This window comes from Neolamprologus multifasciatus, chromosome 23 (genome assembly GCF_963576455.1).
Source record: "Neolamprologus multifasciatus chromosome 23, fNeoMul1.2, whole genome shotgun sequence".
NCBI lineage: Eukaryota > Metazoa > Chordata > Actinopteri > Cichliformes > Cichlidae > Neolamprologus > Neolamprologus multifasciatus.
This window is the reverse complement of record NC_140460.1, coordinates 6,140,183-6,158,510: the sequence shown is the minus strand read 5'-3', so window position 1 is coordinate 6,158,510 and position 18,328 is coordinate 6,140,183. Positions and strand designations below refer to the sequence as shown.

Below are 18,328 nucleotides of genomic sequence, written 5' to 3'. Positions count from 1 at the left end.
AGTCCAGAGTGTGCCCAGCCGTATGAGTAGGCCCTGCTACATGCTGAACAAAGTTGAAAGAGTCCATAATGCTCAGGAACTCCTTAGTGGTACTGTTTGTTAAGTCATCCACATGAATGTTGAAATCTCCAACAATGATGACCTTGCCCATTTTAATAGTGGAAGTTAAAAAGTCTTGTAGGTCTGACAAAAAAGATGCAGCAGACCCAGGTGGACGATAAATAAGAATGCCGTATATGGGCTGTTCTCTTCCAATTTTTATCATAAGCATCTCAAAGGAGTTGTAGCAGCTTGAAGAAATCATCTGGCATAAAAAAGTATTTTTAAAAATTACAGCTGTTCCACCTCCTCGTCCAGATATCCGAGGTGCACAGAGAAATGAGCAGTCAGCGGGACAAAGCTCTAAGAGATGTGAGACTTCATTCTCACGCTGCCACGTCTCAGAGATAAACATGAAGTCAAGCTTCTCAGAGCAGAACAAGTCATTTAAAATATAGGACTTATTGGCGATTGAGCGGGCATTAATTAACATCCATTTAAGGCTGCGACTCACCAGGACAGGGGTAGAGTTTCCAAGGACAGAGTCCGCGCTATGCGGTAAGCCGCGCAGCAAAGCAGGGTTCCTGCCGCGATGAGGCTTGGCTTTCCAAGCTTTCAGATGACAGCCTGGGTGGTAAACATAGTGGGCTGTGGGGATTAATCCAGTTCCGACAAGTTCCAGCCGAATCTCACCGGTAGCAACCCAGGAATAAAGCCCCCGAAGGTCCATCTCTTTCCGAAGACGACGGAGCAGGACGTGAAAGCCGGCTCGCTTCCCTCGCTTTCTCCGACGAGGCCTCTGAAGCAAAAGTGAGCTGACCGGCAAGAGTGGAGGTAGACCTGGTGCTGCGTCGCGCTCTAACGGCGGTAGGAAAACAGCCTCGTTTCGTTGACTCTGAAGGCTATCCATTGCAGATTTGATCGCTAGCAACGTATGACGATCATAAATCCGAAGGGAGGTGACACCAGAAAAAACTGTAACAAAAACACATGCATAGCATAAAAAATAAACAAACACACGGACGAAGGCAGCGGCACAGCCAAACACAGGCGCCATCTTGACCTTCGACCTTCGAAAGTCTTACAAAAAACTTTAAAACACCCTAATGTGTGAAGTGGGTGCGCTTCCATCAGTTGTAAAGATTTAACATCAACAATAAAGACTGACGCAGATGTTATTAAACCTGTTCTAAAGAGTCTCAACTGCAACTTTACCAACTCAAATGTTAGGAGAGATGAAGCATAACAAAACCTACACGCGTTAGTCATGCTAGTAGTAGGTGGCCCCTTCAGTGAATGTGTCATGCTTATCAAAAAAAAAACAAAAAAAGAAAGAAAAAGAATACAAATGATGCGCTTTTATAACAAATATAGCCTGCAACCAACACAGTAAGCTCTAGGGAGAAAATGGTTAGCAACAGAAAGAAAACTTTACTATACTGATCAGAACTGAGCAACAGAAACTAGTTATGAGCATTTCAGGTCATCCATCCATTTATGCATCCTGCTAACAGAGGGCTGCGGCCAGCACTCGGTCGTAGAGCATATTTAAGTTGATGTTTAACTATTTCGTGATTTGATTCATTTTCATGGATTTTATTATAGGTTCTGGCTTCTTTTAGTTACACAATTATACAGTCATACAATACTGATTTTTAACAGTAATGTAGTAAGTGAATGTTAATGATAGCTCAACCCATTCATACCCATTAAAACACTTGTGCTGAAAATTGTCTTTCAATGTTTACATGTCTACAGTCCACCAGACACTGCTTTTGCAACTGTCGCTGCATTTTTCTGCTTATTAGATATAGGCAGTGTTGGGAAGGTTACTTTTAAAATGTATTCCATTACAGAATACAGAATACATGCCCCAAAATGTATTCTGTAACGTATTCCGTTACGTTACTCAATGAGAGTAACGTATTCTGAATACTTTGGATTACTTAATATATTATCATGCTGTTTACAACTACGTGAATGTACTATTGCTGTGATTTATTACTGTTACTGAAGGTCCGCGGCTCCGAACCATAGTAAAGGGACCTCTGGCTAATACGTCGGGTTTGTGTTGGGCTAGTAGCCCAAAACTAGCTTTACTTTGTTGTCTGGGTCAACTTTGCTAGCGAGAGACAGAGAGAGACATTGAAAGGCTGCTCCAACAGAACTTATTGTTTAAGAGGAAAACATGAACACGGTGTACAGTCAAGTCTTAACAGCTTACTTACAACTGGGCTCGTCAGGCTCTCTTCTTGGCTGCAGTGGTTATTATTATATTTACATGCTTCCAGCTCCCGTTTTGCTCGATGACAGCTCTACTTTTCCTTTTTCTCCCTCCCTCGCTCACAGACACATAACGTGTATGGCAGTCCATTCTCCCTGCAGCACAGACTACACTGCCTATGATGCTACATTCTTTAGAGCTATACCGGTAGCATTCTGCCTATTAGCTTAGCGCAACAACAACAAAAAGGCCTCTCTCACCCAGGAAACACGCAGAGAGAGAGCGTCGCCCTGTAACCATGGCAAACGTAACGCTGCCGCCTGGAACAACAGAACGTAGCTGTCAAACAAAACCCAAACAGGCCTGACCCGCCACAATATGAAACAGGGAAGTACCGCTGTGTAATCCATTTATTTCAACAAAGTAACTGTATTCTAAATACCACCTTTTTAAACTGTAACTGTAACGGAATACAGTTACTCATATTTTGTATTTTAAATACGTAACGGCGGTACATGTATTCCGTTACTCCCCAACACTGGATATAGGCTTCTTTACAAATAAAGACTGTAAGACCAAACAAAACATGTGCAGAGTTACAGATTAACCAACCCGACAGTGGAATAAACATTTCGTTAATTAGAAAATTAGAGAGGAAAATACATAAAGTTTGCTTTGTAGCGATAATTAAATATTGTGGACTGTTATAATGTTGCCGTTTTTGGCACACTTTTCTGTACACAAGTACATTGACTAGAGCATTACTGCAGGACTTTCACTTGTAATGGAGTATTTTGTCACGACCGGTGTTGTGCCAAAGTAGGTATCCCCGACAGAATTTGTTTCCCCTGTGCTGGGAGCACCAAGAAGTACTGATGTTTTCATTTTGTGAAAAAGTGAAAAATTAGTATCGTTACATTACCATTCAGTTTGAGAGTTACAACAGAAAATTATATATTTATTGCTCACGGGTATCAGATGGGATTATTTTTAACAAACCATTAACGTTTTGGCTGATAACTATTTTTATTCTCCTATAACTTTACTATATAAAGAGCTAAATCCTCCAAAGTTTCAGGAGTAATGCGTCATAATAAGAAGTGTTTGTGAACGAAAAATCAGCAATGTGGGATACTGTTTGTCCGTGATTTACACAGGGGGAACAAATTGTGGCAGGATCAGCCTGATATTATTTGTATCCCACTATAACTTCGTTGTATAAAGAGCTAACATCTCAAAAATGTCAGGAGTAGTTAGTCATTATAAGAAGTGTTTGTAAACTAAAAATCAACAATGTGGGATACCATTTGTCCGTGATTTGGACAGTCCAGCGTGTACTCCCGACGCAGGGGAAACAAATTCTGTCGGGGATACCTAATTTGGCACAACACCGGCGAGGAATGTTTGAGAACGCTGGTCTTAAGAGCCTCCCAGCAAATTACACACAGGTGCCACAAACGAGGGGTGTGATGACTCTGCCCAGTGATGGATTTACTGGCACGCAGGAAAATCCAGCACTCACCCGGACCATGACAATTTTTTTTTACTTTACTATAACTACAAATACCAAACTAACTTGCTGAATATTAACCATAAAAAAAGGTAACAGATCACCCTTATATTATGCGCAGAGGGATTAAGTTTTGAATATTCATTCTGAATTATAATCAATATAAAAAATGGATATAGCTTCTGGGTCTGAAAAATAAAGCCAACTGGAAGTGCACTAAACCTGCAGTTTTTTCAAAAGCCACCAGGAGGTGTTAACTGTGGCTGCAAAAACAATCTAAGTCCTGCAGAAATGCAGGGACAAACAGCCCTCTGCCCAGAACTCTTTCCTGTTGACTTTATGGGCCTTTCTAGGTGTCAGAAAGGAGGTTTATCCAGAATATGCTCACTGGTTAATGATTCAAGAGTGAGATGTGATGACAGTGAAAAGGCTCGTCTCGAGGCTACAGACCCAGTGGGTGATGTCGCAGTAGCTATGCCTATCTATTATACTTTTCCATGGTCTTAATTTGCAGCTAATAGCTGTCAGAGAAATATAATGAGCTACATTACATTGGAGAAAATGCACTTAGTTGCTTCCCATGTTTGATGAGAGTTGAGATGTGCTAAAACAAGCTTAATCGAGCCAGATTTCCCGATCATCAGATGGGGTCATATAACAAAACACCGCACAGCGTATACACAGCTGGTAGAGCAGAATGCGTGGTCGCCGGTGTATGAAAGACCTGGCTCAGACTGATGATTTTGCTGGCATTGCTCCTCGGCCCGACTTATGCACACACACGAACACACAATCGCACACACACAACTGTAAAAGAAGCCGTTAGAGAGCTGACGTGCCGCCATCTGCGGCGCGCCATCATTAAGACGGGCCTGAACGCAGATTCATGAGCAAAGCTATTCAACAACCTGGCCGCAATAAAGATGAGGAAGATAAACAGGGTTAAGATGCACATTAATCTTTTTTTGATCTGGATAAGCAGTTCGGTGTTCATGTATATGTGCGTTCTTGCCTCGAGCCTTTTATGTTAATGTGTAAGATAAAAACAGACAGTAATTATGGGAGAGGCGGGGTGGAGACGGAGTAAGAGACTGTCAGGCCTGAGATGATGCTAAACCCCTTGTTGCTTTTCATAATCTTCTTGAACTTTGGCAGTGTCATTAAGCGATAATGCAAGATAATGCCAGAGATCCGCATCGATTCGCCATGCCTGCCAGATGAGGCCAATATCGACCCAAGAACAAGGTTAGGATGAGAAGTCTTTTCATGCCTTATCTGTTCATCTCAAAGCCAAGTTGTATCGCTAGAAATAGCACAAATCTGACCTAAACAATAATGCATTTTAATGTCTTTTCGGAGAAAAATCTTCTTGTAGGACCCTCTGTATGTTTTTATAAGCCTTATGGACACTCGGCTCAGAGTGTGTAGGTGCATACTGGTCCTCGGAGCCAAACATTCGAGGGCTTTGGATGAAATTTAAGCGATTTTTTTGGAGCGCCGCTCCAAGTGCCTGTAACCAATCTCTCACTACTGCACAGCAACAGAGGAGAGCTGAAGGTCATTTTTAGCTTTGAATTGAACAGAAATTCCCGGTAAGCACTCTTAATGAGCACTGTCCTTGGAACTTGAGCTGAGTGAAAAACATCAGCGAACGCGCCTGAGCAGGGAGCGTAAAAGAGACGCTACGTTCAAAGTGACTGATTGTCGTCGGGAAACCGAACCCAGCAGTGTGGATTCTTCCGGTGTTTCGGAATAATAATGAAATGAGTGAGTCACATATCAAAAGAGTTGAGAAAAATGAGAAGAGCAATGCAGGGAAGAAATGCAGAGAAAGAGACCGAGGGAGCGAAGATGAGATTGGCTTCTTACACAAAACAGTGTTGTGAGGCAATGAAACCATGCATTGATAGGAGAGCACTCATCAGAGGAAGTTCAGGTGAAGTGAAGGTCTCCGAGGTTAGATGGTGCAACAGTAGAAGTATTCACAAACTGCTTCCAAAACAAAATCCCTCCCACTCATTCGAATTCCCCTTTCACCTTCTTCCTTCCTTCCTCCTACCTTTGATCCTCCTCACTCGTCTGTCTCCTCCTTCTTTTCGTCTTTTCCTCCTACGCTTTTTCACTTGTGCCACTGAGGGATTCGCCCTTGGCAGCCTACTCTGTTGCCTCAGCCAGAACTGAGTTGGAATATTAAGAAAAAAAAAATGAGGCCAAAATTGTATTAGTTTTATTTGTGTCTTGGATGTGAGGAAAATATTTCGTCTCATCTAAAGATATTTGGAAAGGATGTCCTGAGCACATTATGGTCAGCGAGGAGCAGATGGAGCTTAGAGCAAAACTGAATCTCTCACATATAAACGAACACAATGGTAACTGGAGAGGACACACTCTGATGACACACAAGCAAAAACGTTCAGTTTGGTTTTTCCAGGAATGAATTGGACACGGTTGAGACCGTGGACGATAAAATAATTCGACAAAAACCGAGGTTACAGCCATTGGATACATTCGTTTTTCAGCACTTAAATATTTCTTACAGAAGGCTTTTACATCAGCACAGGTTTTGGACTGAAAAAGCTTAAAAAACTCCCATTTCCATTTTTAAAGGACAGCATCATCTACTAAACATTCACCTTCTCTGCTGTTGACCTGTGACTCAGTAACGATGTAACTGACACAATCTCAGTCTCAGTCTCCAATTGTTAACAAGCACAACCTCTTGCAAGCCTGACTGAACAACTGAAACCATCCTTGTGTGTCAAGGAGCTGCCTTTTGGAGAATGTTGTAATTATATGAGAGATACCATAATTTACTTAATAGCCTATCCAGAAAGTCTATGGCCCAAATTTTGTGAATGAAATTCTGGAAAAATCAGGAGCCACCCCTCATTTCTTTATTAGTATTTGCAATTATTTAAAGTGGTCTGGAGCCACAGTTCTCCAGGCTTGTTGGAGGGTTTTCAAATGTCTTTTTTGGACATTAGCTATTTTTTCCATTTGTTTTCAGTGGATCTTTATACATTAAAATTTCAGAGCAATGTTTTTTTGTTTGTTTTAGGTTTTTTTTTTTTTGTAAAGCACTTAACACTGAATCATTCAATCGTAAAAAGGCACCTAACACAAATGACGTTCATCTTTTGAACCATTTGTTTCTTTAGCTGACTCTACAAAGAAAAGAAAATAGACAAAGATAGCATAGTGTGACAGGAATAAAATAGTATTTTTGTATCAACAATGTGATTTCCAAAGAGCTAAAAGTAAAACCCTGGCACATCTCAGCATGGTGTGGAACATTTTGGTTCAACTTGTTAGTCTTGGTAATAATGTCAAACACACTGCCAGTTAGGGATGGGTATCGTTTAGGTTTTATCGATACCAGTACCAAATCGGTACTTTTGAAACGGTGCTGGAACCGGTGCTTAAAGAATGGAGAACACAAACTTTGTCCAAAAACCTGTCATGTTTAGCTGGTTTGTTGTAAAAAGATAACAATGTTAGCCTTTTCTGCATCTATAGGGGATATATGGTATCACTCTTGGCTGGAAGCAGTGCTTAATCAATGGAAAAAACACAAACTTTGTCCAAAAATCTCTCATGTTTAACTGTTTTCCACTTTTTCTTTGGTCATTTTAGCCTTTTTGGCCAGGGTGAAGGGAGTATCTGCCATCAAACAAGAAGACAGCCGCATGTAACTACCACGGTGTTTGCTAGTTCACCTTACATGCGTAAATTTAATAACGTGGTTAGCCTACTCAATGTAAATTACACACGAACAACATTAAGCTACTCACGCAGAGAAGAACGGCTGTTGCTGCATCATCATCCTCATCATTTCTGCTACACTGGCAGGGCTAGGGGCCAGGACTCTCCTCTTTGGGTTTTTGGGGGATGTTGCTAACTCCGGGTCCAATAACAGGCACCACACCCACAGTAGATGTGCCCGGTGTGAGGTCTTGCAGCAAGCTATCAAATACGGCGCATTTCTCGGCTTTTAAAAAAAAACGCTATGCGTCGCCAGGTGTTTCATCAGATTTGAGGTGTTACCTCCTTTGCACAGTATCACCTTAAAGCACTTGTTGCAGGCTGCTGAGTTTGCATCTTTTGCTGTGAAGTACAGCCAGACTTTTGACCGCTTCGCCTTGGGCATTTTTTATCTGTAGCTCTGCTCTAAAAGAACGTACGTACCTGGGCCCGCCTACTACGCTTGCAAAGGTAAAATGATTGGCTAGAATCCAAAGTGTGTAACATTTCAGGAAAAAATAAAGCACCGAAATAAAGCACCAAAATAAAGCACCGAAATAAAGCACCAAAATAAAGCACTGAAATGTGCACTGCTTTTCGGTCTGGTTACTACCGTTTACCCATCCCTACTGCCAGTACAGTAAAAGTATGCATGGATATATAGAAAAAAAACTGTTGAATATTATCAGTCATGGATTGGCCTCCCCAGTGAAGCAGTTTGAGATCATGTTGAGAGAGAACGTAACAAAAGGCAGTGAACATTAAAAGAGGAGTTCTGTTGAGCTCCTCAGAACTTCACAAACTCTGTCTTATATAAACGGCATTTCTATTTACGTTAGCAGATATTTCAATAACTTACCTTATGTATTCCTTATTTTCCAAGGAAAATAACAAAGAAATAAAGGGTTACTCAAGACTTTTGCACATTACTGCACATGAATGCGACAGTGGGAAGGAAAAACTCCCTTTCAACAGGAAGACGTCTCCATCAGAACCACGTTCAGGGATGAGTGCCATCTGCTCTCTCTGGTGAAGCAAGAGAGAAGAGAAAAGAAAAAGGAAAGCACAGAGAAACAGGAGAAAAGCACAAACAACTGGAGAGAAAAGACTAAATTTGACACGCTGCAGTGGTATGCGAACACCTGGACAGTCATAAGAGGTGAGTGGACAAGACATGCTTGTCGTATCGCCGTATATCACCTCAAGTTCTGCAGCAGTCTGAGCCTGTTGCTCGCAGGATCATCGCCAAGGGATGATTCAGGGTCACCTGATCTAGCCCTAACTACAAGCTTTTTCAAATGGTAGGTATACGTGTCATCATAGATAAAAAGAAGCCCTCCAAAATAAGACGCTGGCTTTTTACATTTATATATAGTCTCTTCCTCTACAGCCATTTAGCTCTCTCCCCTTTTTCCAATATAAACCAGCCAGTTTATGGCTGCTTCATTCACCAAACGACAAACTATTTTTTAATAAACATATATATGTTTTAGGGCTGGATGGCTCATTTGCCACATCTACCTTCAAAGGCTTTTTCCTTTAATATTTGTTAGTTTTTAAAAATGAATTTACAGTTTTTAAAAAAAATCTTACTTATCACCTAATGTTTTACTTTTTATTTTGATTAGTAATTATTATACGAACAAAGCGATTAATATAATTTGTATTAAATCCTCTTTCAACACATCAAGGTGGCTTAGAAAGATTCTGATTCTGGTCATTTGCAGTGATGAACAGTGTACTGCACATAAATGACAACATGCTAATAATAATGCTAATAATAATGCTAATAATGCTAATAATAATAATAATAATAATAAAGAAAAGCTTGATTCAATGCAAAATAAGGTGCATACAGTTTTTTAGTAATTCAAACACAAATAACCACGCTGAGCAAGAAGTTAACGGATCCAAACAAGGGTTTCCTTTAATGATCATTTGTCTCGTAAAGAATATAATACAGGGACAGGACTGGAATTCATAAGAACATACATCAATAAATATGGATAAATACTTGTGGACCACATTCACACAGCTGTAGATGAGCCCAGCGTCAGCGATATTGTGTCTGTGCTCACAGTCGACACGAACACACACAGACTGAAGTGTTGTGCAGGGAACGAAGCCAAAGAAGTGATGTTTGTCAGTTTGGCAAACTATTACTTTGCTTCCATCTCTCCCGTTGACCGAGCGCCTCTTGTTTTTCTGTTGCAGCGGTATAAACCAGCAGCGTGTGAGCAGACGAGAGGAACAGAAAGCAGGCGATGGGTTTTTCATCCACAGAGGCTGTGTGAATATGGCCCAGAGAGGCTAAACAACAAACACACCCAGAGTTTAAATGGATTGTTCTAACAAAAAACTTTGAGTATTTATATCACAGAGGAGAAAAGGGAGCATTTTCACTGCTTCCTGCTTTGCGTTTGTCATAATCCCACTGTAACATATCTCCATTCATCCATCCGTCCCAACCATTTTCTTTACAGTGATAAATTGTCTCAACTCAGCATCAGACAGAGCTGCGATGTTATACAAATACCAGCAGTGCGGTTTCCACTATGTTAGATAAGTGATGCAGCAGTCCTCAAGAGGGAGGCGAAAGTTTAAAAAAAAATCCTCATGAGATAGTTATGAGAGTAGTAGTATGCATATGGGACAGGATACTACCTGGAGTGTCTTATGGACACATAGGAGTGCTATAAGCTACACCAGTCTGTTTTCCTGTCATTTAAAAAACGCTCAGCAGTCAGTCAATGCAATTGTACCGCCGATGCCATCGACGGACTTAATAAGAACCCAGGACAGACAGCCTAATCACGAAATCAATAGTCTGTCTGCGTGTGATTGAGGAAGGACAACAGCCTCTAATGCTCTTATCAGGCTGTCATGACTGATGAGTGTCCTGTTCAAATGCATCAGGTCCAGAGAACAGAAAGATGTTACAATACATGCGGGAAAGAAGAGTTCTTGGTTTCCTTCATCCCCACAAACATATGCTCTTTGTTATTGCAAACAGGCGGTAGACTTGACTTTGACCTCTGGCTGCTTCAGTCTGCAGGTCAGGGTGTCCTAGCCGTAGTCTCGCTAGTGTGTGAGTGCAGATGTGTGAATGCTTTATGTATGGAATGAGCACTTTATAAATGTGTGTTTGAATGGGTGAAAGCAGCCTGTTGCACAAAGCGCTTTAAGTGAAAATCGCTGCAATATGATTAATAGCTCTGATCATTCCTCAGAAAATTCATTTGTAACACTAACAGGCATCACAGTACTATTAGGCATTTAACTGATTAATCCTCGAAGTATGTGCAAAGTGACTGATGCTTTCCATTTACACTATGAGTTGCTTAATTTTACAGATGTTAAACTCTTAAACAGTTTCTTAAACCTGCTTCTTAACTCAGATAAAACTGAGGTCATTGTACTCGGTGCTGAAAAGCTTAGAAATATGGTATCTAACCAGATTCTTACTCTGGATGGCATTACCTTGGCCTCCAGTAACACTGTGAGGAACCTTGGAGTCATTTTTGACCAGGATATGTCCTTCAATGCACATATTAAACAAATATGTAAGACTGCGTTCTTCCATTTGCGCAACATCTCTAAAATTAGAAATATCCTGTCTCTTAGTGACGCTGAAAAACTAGTTCATGCATTTATTACTTCCAGGCTGGACTACTGCAATTCATTATTATCAGGATGTTCAAAAAACTCACTGAAAAGCCTTCAGTTAATCCAAAATGCTGCAGCAAGAGTACTGACAGGGACTAGAAAGAGAGAGCATATTTCTCCTGTTTTGGCTTCCCTTCATTGGCTTCCTGTTAAATCCAGAATTGAATTCAAAATCCTGCTCCTCACATACAAGGTCTTAAATAATCAGGCCCCATCTTATCTTAATGACCTTGTAGTACCATATCACCCTATTAGAGCACTTCGCTCTCGCTCTGCAGGCCTACTTGTTGTTCCTAGAGTATTTAAAAGTAGAATGGGAGGGAGAGCCTTCAGTTTTCAGGCCCCTCTTCTGTGGAACCAGCTTCCAGTTTGGATTCGGGAGACAGACACTATCTCTACTTTTAAGATTAGGCTTAAAACTTTCCTTTTTGCTAAAGCATATAGTTAGGGCTGGACCAGGTGACTCTGAATCCTCCCTTAGTTATGCTGCAATAGATGTAGGCTGCCGGGGGATTCCCATGATGCATTGAGTTTTTCCTTTCCAGTCACCTTTCTCACTCACTATGTGTTAACAGACCTCTCTGTATTGAATCGTATCTGTTATTAATCTCTGTCTCTCTTCCACAACATGTCTTTATCCTGTCTTCCTTCTCTCACCCCAACCGGTCGCAGCAGATGGCCGCCCCTCCCTGAGCCTGGTTCTGCCGGAGGTTTCTTCCTGTTAAAAGGGAGTTTTTCCTTCCCACTGTCGCCAAAGTGCTTGCTCATAGGGGGTCATATGATTGTTGGGCTTTTCTCTGTATCTATGAAGCGCCTTGAGGCGACATTTGTTGTGATTTGGCGCTATATAAATAAAATTGAATTGAATTGAATTGAATTTAACATCACAATCACAGTATTGTAAGATCGCCATCTTACAATACTGTGATTGCAGCCATTCCCCAACTCTCTGTGAATGGTACTCATGGCCATTGATCAGCGGTCTTTGATCAGTGGGTTTTGGTCAGTGGTTGTTGATAAATGTTCATGAGAATTTGCATAACTATGATTAAGGAACTGACCTCACAGCCCATTGTTCCTTCACTGGGCTGGTTTCAGTCATTATGCAAATGTACTGTTTATAAGATTGGGGAAAACTGCAGTCAGCTGAGACTGAAGAAGTCACTTGGATGAGTGTACGAAACGTTTCTCCCAGAAAACGCTACGTCCAGATGAACAGATTCAGCTTTTGGAGATTTATTTTCCTGGATGATTGAGAATGCATCAAGACTTCTTAAACAGTTGTTTTTGTTTTCTCGACTATAACAGAACTACGATGGCGTTGGTTTTGTAGCGCTTGAAGCGTCTTGAAAAACTAAGCTTCAATGTCTTTTCCTCAGAAATATTTTTTCTATAATCAAGATAGCCCTGGCAGCAGTATCACTGTGCAAAAGGAAGCACGCATATATCTGTGACGAGAGGTTGTGCCCATGACACTGTGACAGGATGTAAACATTAGTGATCCTTTAGCTGAATACTAATGCAGCTTCCTTTAATTTAGAGGTATAGTTTGGCAGACAAACTGATACAGGATGTGTTTCTTTTAAGTAATTAACAGGCAGTGACTTCTGCAAAGAAAATACATTGCTGCCATGTTTTTCAAATGCATAGTTTGTCATTACAAGTTCCATTTAATTCTAGAGAGAGAAGGCAGCCATCTCTCAGTTGCAGATAACTACAGAACTGGGTAAGTCAGACCATATGCAATCTGAGAAGGATAGTGGAAAAACATGTATATTTGATAATGGGGTGAACTATGCCTTCAAGTCATCATCCTAGAAAGATTTTCTCTCGTAACGTTGTTTTATTATCTGCAATTTCATGCTGGGATATTAGATTTTTTTTCCTCCACGTACACTGGAAATTACATTGGTGTTTATGAAGGCTGCTGCACCCGCCTCGGTCACACTCTTCCAACTAGGCACGTGCTTCATCAAAAACATGTACAACAAATTTAACCGAGCTGCGCTCCCGCTGTCAGCATTCAGACAGAGGGCAATCAGACAGTCACAGCCACAAGCACAAGAAGATGCCACTGCGCTCCCATCAATCCAATGCTTATCTCATGTATGCGGAACTCAGTAAGTGGGTAACAATTACGATAGGTGGCTACGCCTGAGAAGAGGCCTTCTGGCTGCGAAGACGTTCAGCGTTTTCCCCCCCCCCGAGGCGTGGTGCTGAGCCAAGAGACAGCTGGCAGAGACCGCTGTTAACTCATTCATCTTCATAATTAACACTCACAATTATAAGAGTTTGTCGCTTTCTGTTTGCCTGCCCTCGGGGCGCTGACTAGAAAGCCCGACGAGGGAAGAGGAGAGGAGTGCGAGTGGAGGAGATTAAAGGAGGAGTCAAAAGCAAAGAGAGACAGACACTGTTTGAAATTTCAAGAGGGAAAGTGTGGCTGTTTGAATTCATTGAAAGATTTTTTTTTTTTCCTCCTCTCTGCCGGTGAGAAAGGTTAACCACCTTTAAAAGACCAGCTCAGTCCCAGCGGATGTGCAAAAGCTAAATTGTTCATTACCCTCGGTCCAGAGGGCGAAGCTCTGCGTTAAATTCAAACGGATCTTTTATGTGCTGTCTATTATACTTTTGACTTCTCTCTTTTTTTTTAATAAAAAATGGAACATTATCAGTAGAAATTCCACACACATCAACCTATCAACTCATGTGGGATAGAAGATTTAAATTTGTTTTCTGCATCTCGTTTGGACGGCCTAAAAATCTCTGCAGAGGCGATGAAAAATTGACAGTCAGACTCTCCTTAAACACAAACGTCTAGTCTTATTAACCACTAGAAGCTAGCTTGTATTCATTTCCTTATCACTTTATCGCATTAAAATTTAGTCCTGTCACACAGCTCAACCTTTACGCAGCTGTAATTAAACCGTCCCTGTGTGTCAACTCTGATTTGAATTAGGTCTTCGCTCTGCCCTTTTATTCATCCGCTTTCTTTTATCAGTCTATTTTACAGGAAAGACAGAAAAAAAGAAGTTTGTGTCAGTCTGACATTGTCGAGTGACAGCTGTTTGACAGCTATGACAGTTCTTTGGGCTTCCTGTCTGTCACTCTTTACTTTCCACTCGCTGTCCGTCAGCAAAACCCTCCCCTTGTCATGGCTGCTCTGGGGTTCTGCAGATAATGCAACTTGTTAATTAGGCATGCAGCAGATTAATTAAACTGATACAGGGATCTACCATCACTATTCTTCTCCATGTGGAGGAGCGTTGTCATTGCCAAGGTGAGGGGAGATAAACAAAGGCGGCGGGGGGGATTTCTGTGCGCAGGATAGATTTTCTTACCTCAAGTGACTTTATATAACCCGATCCTGGTTTAGTGTTTTCACAAGATGCGCGAGATGCTGCCGAAAACCCTGAGTCTACGCTTTCTCCACTAAAAAACAAGTTAAACTGAATTTAGGTGTGCTTATTGTCCACTTCCCGACAAAGATGAAAGGTACTAAAGTGTATAGGTGGCGATGATAAAAGTATAACGAGATAGCGAAACGAGGGATAAAAGTGCTGGGGTGTAATCCCAGAAGCTCTAACCCCAAGTGCTGGCTTTAAAAAACAGCAATTTAACCTGGCAGTAAAGGGGAAGAAAAAGGGAGCAAAGTGCTTGTTCTATCCATTTCAATCCCCTCTTTAAAAGAGGAGACACGACAGGGGCGAGCTCAGGTGTGAGCGGCTGCGAGACTCCAGAAATGGCAAGCCTTAATCTCTGCTGATCCTTTATATCGTCATCCACTGGGACCTCAGCCATTGTCGGCGTCTTCAGCCATAACGCACACATGCGGCATCCACATAGACAGACACGAGACGAGCAAGAGCCTGTTGTCTCCGTCTCCTCTGCATCATATTCATCCTCATACTCTGCACAAAGCTCTGATTCATGATGCAACAATCTCAGCTTGTTGTCGTGCTTGTTTCCCACTACTTGCTCAATTCTTCCTGCTTCAGAGGGCTGGTTAAGGTTGAAGACCACACTACAATTTTATCTGTTTTGATTTTATATAGTTTTGTTTGTTTGTTTGTTTGTTAATTAGTTAGTTTGTTTGCTTGTTTTAATCAATTTTAAATCATGCTTTTTATTTGTTTTTGTTTCTAATGTCTCTGTAAAGCACTTTGAATCACCTTGTTGTTGAATTGTGCTATACAAATAAACTTGCCTTGCCTTACAAAAATCTACATCTTCAGTCCTTTAATCTTTAAACCTTGTTCTGAATGTCAGTATTATGGCAACGGATCAATTGATGATTGCAGTGACAAACACAGACAAAAATCACTAATATTTTCAGAGCATCTGGGAGATTGAATCTTTGTAGACCCTAACTTTACTTTGTGGTTCAGTCTCATCAGCACTCTTTCCACAAGCAGCAACTGGCTGTTTTCAGTAAAGTAATAATAATTAAAAAAAAAAAAACCTAATGAAATGATACAAATCTAGCAGACAGACATGTTGTTTTGCTTGACACGTAACTTTTAACTAATCACTGCTAATAATGCCCTACAAAGGCTGGATGTTTAAAAATTGAGACAAACAAATCCCGAACTGTTACCAATGGACTGTTGTCTCACTGCAGTATGGCTCTTGATTTGAACCTCATAGTGAGCGTGGGTGTCTACGTGCAGTTTGGATGTTCTCCCTGTGCCAAACTGGTGTGGATGTGAGAGGGTGTGGCTGTCTGTGTCTCTGTGTTAGCCCTTTGATGGGACATGTGCTCAGAGTACCCTGGCTCTACCCATATAACACCTGGGATAAGCTTATTTCCAGTTTATCTCTGTCTTGTCAAACCAAAGTTACTTTGAAGATGGCAACTGAGTGCAAATGGTCACGGGCCAGATTTCAGTCTTCGAAACAACTGTTTTAAAGGCAGCGAGGTTGCAAGTTAATTGCAAACTGTCCCAATAATTTTGTTGTCCCTGTTTTCCCTAGTGTGACTGTAGCATAAGCTGGACAAACAGTTAAAAAAAGTGGATGGTTTTAAAACATATGTTTTAAACTACCTGGGAGTGAAGATTTAAGTTTGTTTCTATAGCAACATTTTCCCATGTATTAATGGCCAAATCAGCGTTTTACTTTTCTCGACCTGTTGTCCTGATGAGCTTGATCAGGATGCACGTTGGCAGATTTACGAAGAAGATTTAAATAAATAAATGTTAGTTAAAACAGATTGATGGCGAAAATGAGTTGGGATCTGAAACAGTCCACTCTGATCTTCTGTGCACTGTGTTTTTGTGATATATAAAAGTGTGATCTCACTGCCATGTTTGCTAATCATTTGCACGTCTACATAAAATTCCATCCATCCATCTTCATCCACTTTATCCGAGGCCGGGTCGCGGGGGCAGCAGCCTAAGCAGAGAGGCCCAGACCTCCCTCTCCCCAGCCACCTCCTCCAGCTACATAAAATTAACTGCAAAATTGAACAATAGGACAACATCACTCAGAGAGGGACTGAATAATACTTATGCACCTAGCTAATGCAGTCCTTGGTCTGACACACCCCAATATGAATGTACCCATACTTTTGTTGAATACACAATGCAGTAAAAACAGCAGTAAACCTTCAAAATAAAGGCGAAGCAGATACGTGAGAGGCTCTTCACCCTGCTGCATCACCTTGATTAATTCACAGCACACAATCCCACAGCAGCTCAAATTGTGAAAAAAAGACAAAGCAAATGCGGGACTGCTGAGCTGAGTTGAGACAAGCTGACATCAAACGTTCAGATTCGCCCTCTACAATGACAGGTGTGGATGTATGACGCAGCAGGAGGTGTTTGATATTGTTCAACACTTCTGAAAAGTGACTGATGTGTGATGCGATGTGCTGAAACTGCAATGGGAAGGGATGCGATTTCCATTTTCCTCTGGGGTCAAGCATCTGATCTAAAGTAATGGTCTTACACTGACAAGAAGATACAACGCTAACAATTAAAAGAATTCAATTACAACTGCTTCTGAATGAAAGAAAATCAATTAAATCTGTTTCGGAACAACTCGGCGTCGCTTTAAGTCAAGTACAGTGCCTTACAAAGAGCGAACCAAAAGCAGCAGAGTCAAGAAATAAACACTGAGTGTTTGTAAAAAATAACTATGTGTTCAACAGACAAAAGGCTCAAGTCAACAACACAATGTCTTCCTTGACTCGTCTGATTTTGATACAGCAAATTCGATGATGTAATCCCTATTTAGGAACTTCTCTCTGAAGAATGTTCAGTGTGGCTCTCAAAGATGTGTTTTTTTTTAAAAACAGGTCAGCGTAGCCCCATGTTTCAGGTCATCGTTGAGCTCGAGGGGAGAGTAAGTGGGTCAAGAAAGAAGGTAGGTAAGAGACAGCGAGGGTATGACCAGAACGTCGGACCGAGAAAGGAAAGTAAAAAGAGTACAAAGGGATTTATTATTGTCCTGTTGATGCAGTTGACTATGATACAGGCTGACTTGGAGAGCTAAGGGTAGGACAATGCAGTGCGGGACAAGGCCGGAGGGAGGCGGCTTGGTCAGAGAGTTTTGGGCTGTTATTGTGACGAACTGTTTGGGGAAATGGGGACGACAGGGAGACAGGCAAACTGCAGCTGGCAGCAGAGGAGAAAAGGGGGGGAGGGGATGATGGTTTTTTTTGGTTCAGAAGCGGGCGTGGTTGTGACCCTGGCCTCCCTCTCTGCCGTGGTGGCCTCCCTCTCTGTGGCTGTGCCTCTTGTGCTTTCTGCGCTCTCTCCTGGTCTTGTGGTGGTGGCGCCGGTAACGGTGAGCTCGCCGGGCTGGAGGAGCAACCAAAGTGGAAGAGAGAAGTACGTATTAAAGGAGTAATTCAGTATGTAATGAGATGAAAGTGAAGGGTAGAAAACTGATGCAAGCGGGAGATGAATCACTGACAAGCATCAGAGGTTTTGGAAACCAGGTAAGATGCGAGAGAACAGATCAAAACGCAGGAAGGTCAAAATGTGCAGATGGTTTAACTGTTTCCACCACACTGAGGGAATCTGTTTTATCTCTCATTGAGTAGACTGGGCGCCTTTAGCAAGGGCACAATGAGCTAGCCACCCACTCACTGCCTCGGTATAAGCTTGTTCCTGGTGTGTACTGCCAAATTAGATTGCGCCGTCTCT

The 18,328-nt window shown here is 41.6% G+C and overlaps 1 protein-coding gene across 3 annotated transcripts in view; it reads right to left on the bottom strand.

Moving 5' to 3' along the window:
* Positions 1-2,269: 2,269 nt before the first annotated feature.
* ncanb (neurocan b) overlaps positions 2,270-18,328 on the bottom strand; it is a 202,129-nt gene continuing 186,070 nt past the window's right edge. For all 3 annotated transcript variants that reach the window (XM_085152483.1, XM_085152482.1, XM_085152481.1), the window contains exons 16-17: positions 12,451-17,980; positions 2,270-10,875 (exon numbers count right to left, since the gene is read on the bottom strand). In XM_085152483.1, coding sequence (XP_085008609.1) covers positions 17,844-17,980 — 137 coding nt within the window. In that variant the 3' untranslated portion in view covers positions 2,270-10,875; positions 12,451-17,843. The remainder of the gene's footprint in view (positions 10,876-12,450; positions 17,981-18,328) is intronic.